This window comes from Halyomorpha halys, unplaced genomic scaffold (assembly GCF_000696795.3).
Source record: "Halyomorpha halys isolate HHAL.00 unplaced genomic scaffold, Hhal_1.1 Scaffold1291.1, whole genome shotgun sequence".
Taxonomy (NCBI): Eukaryota; Metazoa; Arthropoda; class Insecta; order Hemiptera; family Pentatomidae; genus Halyomorpha; species Halyomorpha halys.
This window is the reverse complement of record NW_027114049.1, coordinates 338,548-353,054: the sequence shown is the minus strand read 5'-3', so window position 1 is coordinate 353,054 and position 14,507 is coordinate 338,548. Positions and strand designations below refer to the sequence as shown.

The following is a 14,507-nucleotide window of genomic DNA, read 5'->3' as shown; positions in this document are numbered from 1 at the left end:
AAAAACCTAATATTTGATGGAATATAACTGCATTTTATAATATTTTATTCTTATTGTAAAGAATGAAAAACCCAATTTTTTTAACTTTTTCAAAATTACCATAATTAAGCAGTTGCTATTTATAAGGGAGTGTTTAATATATTAAACTATAGTATTAGTTTCCAAAAAATGGATTTGATATTTTTGGATTCCGGAATTCCTTTTTATTCCAGACTTTATATTATAATTTGAAATTTCATCTTTACAATTTAATTATATCAGGAGAAAAATAACTACCTGCACCAAAATTTCAACATAAGTTTGATTTTAGAGTTTTCAGTAAAAATAGGTCTATAAAACACAATGATTGTTTATTTTCTTAATATAATTAAAGTTTTACAACATAATTGTGTTGCTTTGATCGTCAACTTGTGATTTCCTAAAACTGAAGAATTTCGGTTAGTCTCTACTTCCTGCATATCGCAGCAATTACCGGCCGAGATACGAATATTTAAGCTAGTAGTATGAATCATTTGATTGTTAGTTACATACATTTTTCGATAAATCACAGACAAATTTGTAAATTTATAACATCAGTTTGAAATAATTTCACAATATGATTAAAAAATATAAGAATATATCAAAATACATTAGTTTTTGTATTCAGCTACTTGCTAAGGAGGTCTCAAAATTTAGGATGGATTTTTCTTAAAATAACTAAAGTTTAATTGAATGAAAGTTTATAAACTTTTGAGTTAGTGTCAAGATAATTAAACAATGAAAACTAAAAAAATACTAACTTACTGAGTCGTTTCTTCTGGTGCAGCTTCTGTATGTGTAACGTCAGTCGTTTCCGTTATCTGGGTGGTTGTTACATCCTCTCCCGACGAAGTTGTTTGGTGTGGAATTTCATTGTAAGGGGAGCCAGATTCGCTATTATTAGAAAGAATATCGAATAAAGATGGTGGCGAAGTTGCAGTAGAGGTTGAAGAATAAACTGAGGATTCGGTTGGTAGATAGCTGGGTGAGGTTAGGTATGGTTTCTTCGTCGGGCACAAGTTCCAGAAGACTTTTGTGTTTCCGGGGCCTTTCGTCATGAACATTTCTTTGTGTGTCTTTGGATCGATATCGGGTTTCTTGGTGAAACACAAGTTCCATATAATCCTCCTTTCTGTAGTGGCTTCCTCGATTAGTGGCGACTCTGTGGATAACAGCAGGTTTGTTAAGGGCTTCCAAAATATTTTCCCTCCTTCTCTGCTCTCTGTAGATGAAAGGGTACCAGAGTTTACAAGATTTGTTTCAATCAAACCAGACTCCGTTGAATTAAGAAGGAAATCCTTGGGCTGTTGAGTGTGTGATTCAGATTGGTGACTGTTCAAAATGGTGTTCCACAAGTCTGATAAATGCCGAGAGTGAGTTTTATCATTTGTGGATAAAATAAACGAATCTCCTATAGATGAAAATTTCTTTGGTATAAATTGCAAATCATTGGTGGATAACAAAGTTTTATTTTCATTTTCAAATGTTCGAGAGGATGAAGATTCAATATGCTTATGTTCCGAATACGAGTCATTTGATGATATGGTGACTGATGAATGCTGTTTTTTAGAAAAGTCAAAATGGTTGCTAGCAGGATAGTTATTTTCTGTTGCTAATATAACACTTGGTATTTGTTCAACTATAGGAGGTGTTGTTGATTCGGGATAGATTGCGGTTGATGAAAACGATTTAAGGAAAGACGAGTCAATTTTATGAATTTCAGTGTACGGCCTGAGTTCAGTTATTTCATTAACTTTGGAGTTAGAATTTATTGTGTGATTTTCAAAAACATTTGTCGTGAAACTATTTTCAACAGTGGTTTCGGTCACATTAATCATAGTTACAGAATCAGAAGTACTCGATGTTACAGCCATATGAAGAGAGGACGTCACGTTTCTGATCAAGTCTTCTCTGACTTCAGTTACCAAGAATCCATCCGAAGAATTGCCTCCTTCTTTGGAAATAAGTGGAGACAATCCTGCTCTCTCATATTGATAAAAATCTTTATTATCAGAATTGTGTAAGGAATAATTGGCAGAGCTGGTATTTGTTAAGTTTTTTTGGGAAGTGACTGGAACCGTTTTGTTTGCTGAATTAAATAAATTTGATTCTAATGAGCAATTATTGAACTTTTCACCAGCCTCGGTTGTAGCGGCAATGTTAAGAGAAAATTCTTGTTCCGATGGTGTGTTCGTTGTTGAAGCTATTTCTTCAAGTATAGTTACTAGAAAATGGTTCGCCAAAGATGATTTATTTTCAGGAACTTCAAAAGTCATATCATGGACTTCAGTATGGTTTAAAGATTCTCTGTCTGATACTTCACTTTCATCTGTAGTGTTCGAAAAATTTTGATCTTTGGCAGTTTCCTCAACTGAGATGTTGTAAAACCAGTTTTGGACATCTGGTGTGGTAGAGACGTTGAGATTTAATAAATTGAAAAGGATCGAACTAGAATTGAGAGATGATGATTCTTTAACTTCTTCTTCGTTTATTAAGGTTTCATTATACATATCATTTTCTATGATTTCATCTGTATCTTTACCTGAATTGCCAGTTTCTAATTCGTAGTAAGACTTTAACCCGTACGTTTGATCTTCGGAAATATATCCTCCATGAACTTGTTTGCTGGAGTTCAAGAGGACGATTTCGAAAGTATAGTTCGAGGATTCATGATGACTAGATTCTGTTATAGACGAATTTGAATTATTTATATCTTGAAATTGGGAAGAGGAGTATTCGCCGGAGTCCTCATTTGATGATTTATTCGATTCTAGAGTTTCTTGGGAAACTCCAGTTGTAACTGATGTTTCTTTGAAAAGATCATTTGTGGCGTTTGAACTTGAGTTAAGTTGTATGATTGAACTATTGTAAAAAGGAGAGGTATCAATAACTGTAGAAGAGTTGTTATTTGATGAACTCTCTAATAAATGGTCGGAAGTATTGCTAATCTGAGAAACATTTAAGATCGAATTAGGTTCAGTAAATTGGTAAATATTGATATCTTGGACAGTAATATTCTGATTGGTGTCTTCATGTTTGGGCGCGTTATTACAGTTTAAAGATGAGTCTTTGACGAGGCCTGAGCCCGCAGTATCATCTGCACAGGCTCTAACCTCTGCATCAGTTTTATTTGTTGATACCAGGTTGAAGTTCTGACTTGGATCATTACCGTCACCAACCTCTGCTTTGTCCAAAAGAATCTCTTCGCTTATGTTAGAACCTGTAGCGATACCCTGATGAGTTGAATTAGAACGAAACTCGGTAGAAATGAATTCAGAAGAGCCAGCGGTTGAAGTTTTTACAGAACAGCTTAAGAAAAATATTCCGAATACGCAGACAACAGTGTATTTCACTGGAAAAACATTTCTTTTCAGCATCGTTCGCTGCGACTGTAGTCATCCCATTGTGCGGCCTCTGGAAAGCATTAAAAAGAATTACAAATAAATTTAGACTAAATTTTATTGAATTAAAAACTAACTTATTTATCCTCAAAGTGTAAATAAAGCGATATTTATAAGATATCAAAAAAAGGAAGTATTAAGTCTTATTCCGAATAACGTTTTCTAACATACAGCATTACCAGAAGCCTCCCGCTATTGTATACAGAGAATTAGTATTCGATTTCGGATATAAAATATATATTTTAAAAATTATAAATGAATTAAAAAATAAATCTGAAGCCAATATATTCGGTTTTCGAGAACGTCTAACTCAAAAGATTTAAGAAGCATTAATAAAATTTTAAAACTGTAAATCTTTTATCATGTTTTTTTTCCTTTTAAAAACAATTTATGAGTTGAATCCCCACCATAGATCCATTAGCTTTCAAAAAAATCAGTTCAGTAGTTATATTGAAAGGAAATTCGACGTTTTAGCTATAACTATTTTTTGGTTCCTTTTGACAGCACCCCCCCCCCCCGACCAGCTTCTTCAAAATTTTAAATAATATAATCAATCGTTTATACATATTATATTTATGTAAGTTTGCATAGTAATATTAACAAAAGGTTATTGTTAATATGCAACTTGATTAATTTTCGCTAATACCACTAATAATTTAGTAAGGATATCTACCTCCAACTTTATCTTGTCCAAACCTTTATCTTTAGGGTTAGATCTAACGCAATCCTCCCATTTACATCTTGATCTACCCCTACAATGTTTATCCGTAGGTTCAGTACTCATAACATGTTAAGTAATTAGGTCCTTATATAACTAAAAATCTTAACCTATCTTAAGGATGCGCTGGGTCTCCAAGACACAGGGTATAGACTGGGCTCAGGAATCCTCAGGTCGATTGTGTAAATATTCTATATAAGAGTGTAAATGTGACAAGAGATTATTTCATTTATTTATTTTTTCAAGTGCATAGTTTGATTATGTTCATTTTCTTCATTCTTAGGTTTGTATATGTTTAGAGGGAGATTTTATTTATTTTTATGTTTTTTTTTCATCTATTTATTTATTTTTATTGTTATGTTATTTTATTTTAGTATGAATGTGATCAGTCATTACTATTACCTATTGCCCACAACGTTGTGGCAGATTGTAATATCTATCAATAAATAAAGTATTGAATTATTAAAAAAATATTGTAATTGTTGTAACTGGCCAATATGATTTCAAAATTATATATTGTGTAAATTAATGGTTGCATTTGAAAATCTATTTTCCCTTAGGTTATATAAATGAATTCTAAATAGATATTTTTAAAAATATACGTCACTAAATTATTAAATGTCCTCTTTATAGTACATACTTGCTATCAATAGATCTGGTATAATAAATGCCATCAAGTGTTTTTAATTTTTTTTTATCACATGATTAAACTTTGCTTGTGATTAAATTAAATTTAATTAATTCTAAAATTTGTATTTTTGTTAAAGAAAATTGATGAAAGGTGGAAAATCGAATGAGATAAAGAAAATGACAAGTTAGAAATTAGAAGATATCTTATCAAATTAAGATACTTGACCTAACTAATAACCTGACCTTAGGAAATTTTTATAATTTTTTTTTAGTCTATGTTTCGTAAACAAATAGAAAAGAGGTCAACAGATCTTGGGGTCAATAGAATCATTCCAAGATTTGAAAACAACCATTAGACAGCATAGACGAATCTAAACTTTGTTCTAGTTTTTTGAAAACTGATTAATCATGAAATATATATATATATATATATTTAAAAGAAGTAATTAAAATTCATTTATTTAAAGTATATATGTGCTGGTATGTGTTATAGAAAGGGAACAGAATCATTATTTCAACAGCGGATAGGTTTTTAAATTTTTTTTTTTTCAAAAATAGAATCATGCACGTTCATGTTAGCTTTGTCATGTTTGCTTTGATAAGATAACTTCCTTTTCTAGATTTATCACGATTTGTAAGGCAAGTTGTCCATGTCATTTAGCATAGAAATAGTTTCTTTTGTGGAAAAGATGGTCAGTAAGTCTGAAAAATCTTAATATCTATATAATAATTTCCAGAAACCTGTCAGAAAATATTTATAGATATCTAATTGTAACGGTCGGAACGTATCTAGGATTATTATTTTTTTATTAATTTAAAAAAATATTTTATAGAATAATAAAAATTGTATTGTTTATTTTTTCGAACTTGTCCTCGTAAGTATGAGTTATTCTATATTTATTTTTTGTTTTGTAAAAAAACATTGATTTTTTCTTAACTTACGGGTCCAAAACTAGAGATGATACGCGTTCATTCATACTCAGCAAGCCTCAATCATAGCTCAGGCGACGATATGATATATACATATATAAGTATCAACATATTTTGTGGCGTCACACAGTGGTTAAAATGACAAAATGGACACAATTATTCAATGAGCCTATCATATAAAGCTTTTTATTTCTGATCAAATAAGTTGGAGTAGACATATATACATATACAGATATATTTACGCGAAAAAATCAGTTCCAAGCTAGAGGAGCAAGAACTAATGAAAAAAACAATTCTCGACTGATCTCTTAAAATGTGTTGATAGTGGGTTGAAATCCATTTTCAGGTTAACAAAAAACTCTCCGTCATCAAAAAATTGGGAAATGGCAATAATAAAGTATTAAATTTTTTTTCTAAACTGATTTTTGATATAAAACAATAAAAAAAAAAGTTTCGAAAATCCAGGAGTTATTGTAAATGAAAATGGTTAACATAATAACGAGTTATTATGACATTATGACGAGTTATATGATGTATGACGAACATCATGGTGTTCTTGAACAAATTAGCAGATTCTTTGGCTTCTCTCCGTTGCACATTAGGTAGAACAGCGTCCCGAATAACTTCTCTACTCAAAATCAATCATTTCTGCATATATTTAAAGACGTGATGCGAATCAGACTCCAATACATATTGGTCAGCAGTTTCCTTTTCTTAATCATCAAACTATGCGCAACTAAGCCAAATTCCAAGGACAACGTTTGGGTGGTAATGCGGAATCGAAATGTTTTGCTAAATTTTTAACATTTCTTAACATACACGGTATATCATCCTCATTAATTTTAATTGAGAGTTGTTCTTGAACCATCATCACTCGCCAAGCTATCTCTATTGGAGGACTTTGTGAAAAGAGAATAGGTCAATGATTTTCGTGACATTGCTATTTCCAGAGAAATAAAAGAGCAAAACAAACAAGTTTTTTCATGGTTTCATTTTTTTTTTTTTTTAGGATTATATTATTAGAAAGCAAAAAATATGAAATTAAAAGCGAATGATTTTTTTCTGTAGACTTTGGAGTAATGTCTCTTCTGAATAATTGATTCAGTTAATAATTAATTTTAAATCTTGGACTATGTGGTTGATCCACTTTACCCCTTGGGGGTATAGTAGGAAAAGATGAATACAAATAAAAACACTTCTATTCACTGACTCATTTTTTGACGGGAGAAACTATTTAATTTAAGTGAAGCACTAACTGTTCACCAGTCTTGAAAACTTATACATTTTAGTTCATTCTTCTAGGATCAAGGCACATAGCAACTCCTTTACAAACATCGACTAATGTCAGCTTGTATTGAGAACTTAAAAAAATGAAATTTAAGTAAAAATTTAGAAATAACGCTACAATTTCTGAAATTTGAACTACTCTGCGTGGATTACAAATATTCATTAAAATTAACGGATTTGCATTAGTATAATTTCTTTCTTGCTAATAAAAATTCCATTTGTTCAATACTAAAACTTCAGTTAACATATAACGTATTCTAGTAATAACTATCATAAGTTTTACAAGTTAAATATTCGAAGATTTATTAATTTTTGTATAGATGAAAATGTTAATGTTAATAGTATTGAAATATATTATTGTATGTACGGTATTTATGCACAATGATATACAGAAAATACACCTTTTTCGAAACTGTAATACTTTGTAAACACTTGGTACATTTATAAAGATCTCTAGGTTACCTGGCCAGTGAGTTGCAGACATGACAGATCCTGCTCGCGAAGAGGCCTGACGAACACTGGGCATCAGCTGCTATCTGAGTGATAAGCTCGTCCCAGTTTGTCGACCCCGGGATTCGCGAGACCTCAACAACACTCTACCATTAGATCTTCTTTAAGGCTTCCGCTACGAGTCCATTAGGAGACTTTTCGACATCCTTAATTGGCAGGAGTCAGAAGAAGGGCGAGACTTTTAAGCCTTATACAGGCATTCTTCAAGTAGTTGTGACTAATCGCCGAGACAATCTACTTTGAAGGAATTACTCTGACAGAAAGTGGAAATCGTTTTGTTTAACGGGTAACAAGGAATTTAATCATTTATGTTCATTAGTCCTGAAGAGAGTACGATTAGCTTATTATGTTGTGGTGCGCTCATCACAAAACTTTCACTTACTTAGGCGAAAAATTCTAGCAATATATTTTTATTTTCTGTTGCAATGAAAATTAGTGTATGTCTAGAGGAGTGAATAACGAATATTAACTTTGTTCCTATCAATTATGCACAGTTTAACAAAATATAACAAAGCCGTGTACAATTGATTGGAATCGGGAGAGATTTTCGATTATTCAGTCTCAATTTTTCCATTTGTTGATTATCAAATTCTTTCATGGGCCATTTTTATACCTTTTTTATTACAATTAACAATATAGAATAATAATTATTTCAAATAAACAAAATTAAAAGCACTTATTATATATATTATTATAAAATTTTTAAGCCCTATTAAACTACTTTAATAAATATAGATCTTAGCTGAATTAAATATAATTTAGTTTTATATAGATATTCCAAGTTAAATTAAGTTTTTAAACGAAAGTAGTCCCGATGTATAATAGTTATTCCAAATTTAATCAAAATTATTAGATCCGTTATTAAGAAAATCGAAAAAAAAAAGTTGTCAATCTAAAAAGTGACACGTATGCAAGTTTTAACGAAAAAACTTATACCCGTCTAAAATATGTAAAATCAGGTTAATAAACATTTCTTGTTTTTGAGGCTGGCTCTTGACGCACACCATTTTGCAAAACTTTGATTTTGACTCAGAGGACCTAAAAAAGAGTATTTTCAATGAAAACTCGAATTCGAACTTTTCCATGATCATTATACTTCTCCTTACTACATATTCCATATACTTTATATGTATATAAATATAATATAATTGAAAGTAAAATAATAATAGAAGTCATAATTGTTAAAATAAAAATTAATGATACTGAGTGATACTGCTCCAAGTTGTAATGGATGAGTGTCATATTATAGATCTGAAGAGGTTGAATAGTTTCAATTTTCTTTTCGATTGTTCAAATAAATGTAAAAATATTTAATTTTTTTGCCATGAAAAATAAATAATTAAAGGCCTAATGAAAAATTTGATTAGTACTATTCTCAATTAGTTTTAGCGTTATTACCAATTAGTTTTTCCCCCTATCTCTATTATTATAATAACTACAATTAGATAATTTTTTATTAATATGGTATATTTGTTTGAGAGTGGTTTAGCTTATTTAAAAACAATTTTGATCCTTTTTCTCAACTTTATTCTTTTTAAACTTCCAACATTTCGACCACTCAGGTCATTTTCAAGGATACCTCTATTTTGTTTTCATTTTTTCTTTAAAAATTTCCGGCTAATTGCCTTTGTCCCATTTATTTTTTTCTATATAATTCTTATCCTAAATTTAAAACTTGGATCTAAGGATAACAGAGTCGAAACCTGTTGAAGGTAGGTTCTGTTTGGAGTTTGCAAAGGTAAATGATAGAAAGAAAAGTGGTTAATAAAAGTTTTAAATTTAGGATAAGAATAATATAGAAAAATTAAATGGGACAAAGGCAATTAGCCGGCAATTTTAAAAATTTTAAAAGAAAAAATGAAAACAAAATAGAGGTATCCTTGAAAATGACCTGAGTGGTCGAAACGTTGGAACTTTAAAAAGAATAAAGTTGAGAAAAAGGATCAAAATTGTTTTTAAATAACTACAATGTTTTAAAGTATCTTTTTATAATAACATATAAAAATCTATTGTATTGTAGGTAGGTTAGTAAATTAAATTTGTAAACGAAGGTAGTTGAATAAGGAAAGTTAAGGTTGTTTATCTGCTACTTAATGTATTAAACCTACCCTAAATCCGTATTTGAGCAATAAATTTTTATTGATAAGAAGGAAAAGACACAAAGTCCATCCACCGCAAGGAGTGGATTAGAGTAACGGTTTGAGATAGCTAAGAGATGGGATTCCAAGAGTATTAAACGAAACTGCCTTTGAGTACTATGCAAAAAAAACAACTGAGGTCATGACTCAACGTGATGGAATTTCGAATGAGTAGTTTCAAAACAATGTTTTAGAGCTGAGAAACGAAATAAATGTTATTTCGAATTTTACAGGTATAACCTTCAACGTGTGCATATAAAAAGACTCATTGGTTAATTAATTTTATAATTAATAATAATATTATATATTGTAATGATATTGCTCATTGTTCATTCTGGGTCAGTTTATATTTTTGTAATTATAATATAATAATAATGTTATAAATATATATTATATTGTTAATTATAATAATATTTTTAATTATACCTGCGTCAGCTTATATTGTAATATTTTCAATATTGATCATAATGTCTGGGTCAGCTTCATTTCATTCGTTTTAGAGCCATAGAGTAAAAAATAAATTAATATGTATTAATTTAAAGCTAAAAAAAAAAACACGTAAAAAAAAAAAGAAAAGAAAAGAAATGGTATATATATGTATATAGTTTTTTCTCCAGATTTTTTTATGATCGATGGAAAGGCTTCTTTAGCGCTAAGTATATACACCCTTGTACATATACTCAGGCATAATGTGAAACGTGGGATCTTACACTAAGATAAGAACAGTATCTTAGGCTTTTGAAAAAAAAAAAAAAAAGCGCTTTGCATAAAATATTCGGACCGAAAAAGGATGAGTTAACCAGAGAATTTGGAAGGTTACACAAGGCCAAATCGAGGGAATTGTACCCGATAAATATAATTAGGATATAGCATTGTGAGCGTCGTAGCATTGTATGGCTCAGTACGAATTTCTAAAATGGTAATAAGCATTGGACCGACCGGTAAGTGTCCGAGGAATAGACCGAAGCGTAGTTCGATAGTGTCAAGATATAGTAGATTACCGTTTGGACGGGCGTCAGTGGTATTGGCATTGAACCTTCAGGTACACTAAGCTTATATTATAATTAGTAATACAAGTTATCATCCAAATTACATATCATAAAACAAGGATAACTATGGCAAAAAGAATTAAAAAAAAAGGGGAAAGGACGTAAAAACCTAGAAGCTCTTAAGAGGTATAAACGTTACCACGCTGTAAGCTAATGAAGAGAATGTCTTCGTTAATCGATGAATGTCATGAAACGCAAGGACTATCGAAAGATACATCGATTCCTTACCTGTGAGATAATCTATGAACGAAACGCTGCTGATTATCGATTGAGAGCTCCTTGCGGACAAAGGCCACAACAAAGCCCACCGGCACATGATCATTAGTCGGATGTGCATGAGATAAGTTTGAGCTTGAGGACCGGACATAAAAATATGGCACGCGATATGACTCAGCCTAATCTGAAGGTATTAATAACAGGCCACTGCCTTCCTTATCTATCCCCCATCGCGGGGTCAATACTTAACCGCTCCTTAGGCTGATCCTTGTCATTCTTTCAGTTCTTAGCTCCACATTCACGCTCAACCTCTGCTCCAATTCCTAAAGGTCTTTGGTGAAGAGACGGAATAGTTGGAATCCATGTGGAAATAATTGTATGAAGGATGGCATTTATTTCAACAATTAAATAATGAAGGAATACATATGTCACATCATAATTATATGAAAGTTATCAAATTCAACGAAAGTAACTTATTGTTACCTTATATTGTGATATGTGGTAACAATGAGTTATTTGTGTTGTTTGTTAACAATGACAAAAAAAAAAAAAAAATACTCAAGTAGGTTGGATAACAATTTCACATTTCACCAATTCAGGTAATGCCTGAATGACTGGACAGAAAAGATATCACCTAAACGCAGACAAGATATAGAATATCTCACATCAACAGCTAAGAATAATCACAAAATAAGAGCCAATACATTACTCCAAGGAAAACACTGGGCATACTGAGGATGAGCCCTCTTCTTTTCTTATTGAATCTTCATCTGTCACTAAGGAGAGCAAGTGAGAAGAAGTGGAGCCTTCAATTTGGACACATCAGACCAGACGAGATAGGATTCGCTATCATCTGTGCCAAAAGTCAAATCGGCGGAAAACACTGCAGGAAGACAAGTTAGATGGAATTAATTTCGATTACCTTCTCCAGTTGAATTGGAACAGAGTCAAGTGGAAGATGTATGGGATGCTTTCAAAGATTGGACTGTGGTAAGAGAGCTCCAATTGATTGATGACTCTACGTAAAGCGATGTAAGGAGATTCACAATATGAGGATCGTCGCAAGGCAATTCAACGCACTTTAAGTATTCCTACGAAATCTTGTAAGGAGTTATGACATAATTTTGTTTACCTCCTAACACATTATGTCAGAAACACTCATAAGGTTTTGTAGGTGCAGTGTCGTTTGGTTGTCTTATTAGGTAATTCTTCTTTTAAACTGTTGATGCATGGTGACGCTACCTCTGAAATCTTATAAACTTACAGGCTACAATTTGTAACTGAAAAGTAGATAACGTTGATAACATTAAAATCAGGCACAACATTCCAACAAAAACCCTTTGTTTTGTTGTAGATATGCAAAATCTTTATTTTAATAGAAACAGTGCCGACAAAGTTTGGCCTATATAATGACTACTTACAATATTATGCTGATGTATTCCATATTATATTAATGCTATTAGTGGTAAAACAACTTTTCCGCAGTATATAATATAATGAAGACAACATAGGAAAAAATAAAAAATATTGTAAGTATATTATTCGAACATCTTAAAAACAAAATCTTAAGTCTCTCAAACATCAGTAAATAATTTTCTTGAAGTGATTTACTGTCTTGATTAGTTGAGTACTGTTTAGACTGTTTGTTGTAGTGAGTTGGGCGATATTTTTTATTGTACTATTTGAAATTATGCGATTGGCGTTTAAGTGATCATATTTTTTCTGCGCTGATGTTGCCTGCACTGTCGAAACTAGTTTTATTATTGTTATTTTTTGATATTTGAGAGAGTTTATCCATTATGTTTTAAAGTATTTCTTGTCGTTTCAGTTTAGTATAGGCGTTGCTTGTCAAGATGGATTCCTTGGTAACGGGTGTGAAAAACAATTATTACGGAATATTATAGAATGAAGAAAAAGAATAAAGACGTTTTGAAATAAGTTTGTGAAATTTTTAAGATGAATTAAATAGATAAATACATGATCATAGATAATTGTAACATATATGCCCAATATTCTATAGGCGGACTATCTCTCTAATAATAGTTACACTGTAGTTAATTTGCTCCGCAAATCTATTAATTTTTGTTTCATTAAAACAGGAGTGGTCTTGGGATCCACTAGTGATTCACTTCTGAGCCATCCTTTATAGAGAGAGCCTTCAGGTACACAAGAACTGTTTGCCAGGTTTACACTGATGAGGGTACTAAGAGTGTTTGCTGTTCTGGCTCAGTGTAAACACTGTCCTCTGTCCTAACAGCACTCCTACTAACTGCCTGCCATTACGGTCACATAAATAACCGAAATCGTTGTTTACTGTCTGGTCTTCTTTACCTCTGTCACTTTGGGTCACTATGCCTGACGTTACACGCGATAGTAGGTGTTTAACTAATGACGGCCACATTTTGATAATATTTCATTAGGAATAGAATTTCGTTCTAAGTTCAATGCTGTTATAAAATATTTCACCAACCTTCACCATGAATCTATACGTATTTTTTAGAAATATTTTTACAAGTATTATGATTCTACTTGTAAAAAATATTTATATATCATCCTGTACAGCTGTGAAACGATAACCGAGCATGATATTTTAAAATCTGGTTTACTAACGACAAAAACGCCCTTTTGTTACCATAGCAACATTTTAAGGTAATTTGGCAGGGTAAGATAAAGTAATGAAATATATTGTTTTATTTATAAAGCAGTTTTAAAACCTTTAAGGAAGAAAAAAAATATTTTTTTTTAGTATACGTAATATGTAAAAAATTACAAAACAATTACATCTACATTTGGTGTATGTGAAAAGGATAAGGAGAAATCATGATGATCCAGTGGTATATATCATAATAGGCCAATTATATTATTGAATTTTGCTGTCGTAATTTGTCTAATATTTTTATACAGTGGTGTAAATATAATATTTTCGAACTTTCTCACCCGACTTGGTAATAAATTCAGGACTCTAACATTTTCATTCGCATTCATTGATGTCTTATAGACAATTTTATACAGTTCATTTCTGACAAAACGTATCAAACATATTATTAACCAGTGTATTGATTCTCCGTAAGAATTTGTATCTTTTAAAAATTGCGCCGTCTAATAATTTTGTTGATAACTTCTTGTCTCATTTAATGCACAATAAAGTTAATGCCTTTCCGACACTTTTTTATAATATTGTAGTAACAGTAAACAGTAATCTAGGGAGACAAACAGTAAATTATCTCCAAAATCTCTATCATTTGGTAAAAGCGAATGTCCTGATATAAAAAATTTGTGATCTATGATTTCTACAGTTAGGACAACTTTTTTCCACATTTAACATATCTTAATTGAAGTATAAAAGGATTTGGCAACCAGATATAATTGACAAATGGACTTACGGCACTTTCAAAATAAATGGCTTAATTGTTACGTAATAATCTCTATATGTTATAGAGACAGAATAAAATCGAGAGTGTTAAAGAGTGTAATTATTCACCAGTTCTTTAAATTGCATTACGTAAACTTATCCTTTCATAACACTTCGTAGATGTTATAAGGATAAAGAAGAGTGTTCGAAATACCAAAACACATCAATTCGATACCAAACGTCTGTTAAATTGTATCA

At 31.1% G+C, this 14,507-nt stretch overlaps 1 protein-coding gene across 2 annotated transcripts in view; it reads right to left on the bottom strand.

The window, feature by feature from the left end:
- LOC106689185 (uncharacterized) overlaps nt 1-14,507 on the bottom strand; it is a 49,759-nt gene that overhangs the window by 16,896 nt on the left and 18,356 nt on the right. Inside the window, exons 1-2 of one of the 2 annotated variants that reach the window (XM_014434060.2) lie at nt 7,447-7,507; nt 784-3,432 (exon numbers count right to left, since the gene is read on the bottom strand). In XM_014434060.2, the coding sequence (XP_014289546.1) occupies nt 784-3,395 (2,612 nt within the window). In that variant the 5' untranslated portion in view covers nt 3,396-3,432; nt 7,447-7,507. Of the gene's footprint in view, nt 1-783; nt 3,433-7,446; nt 7,508-14,507 lie in introns of those variants that run through there. The other variant, XM_014434061.3, reaches the window with a different exon arrangement.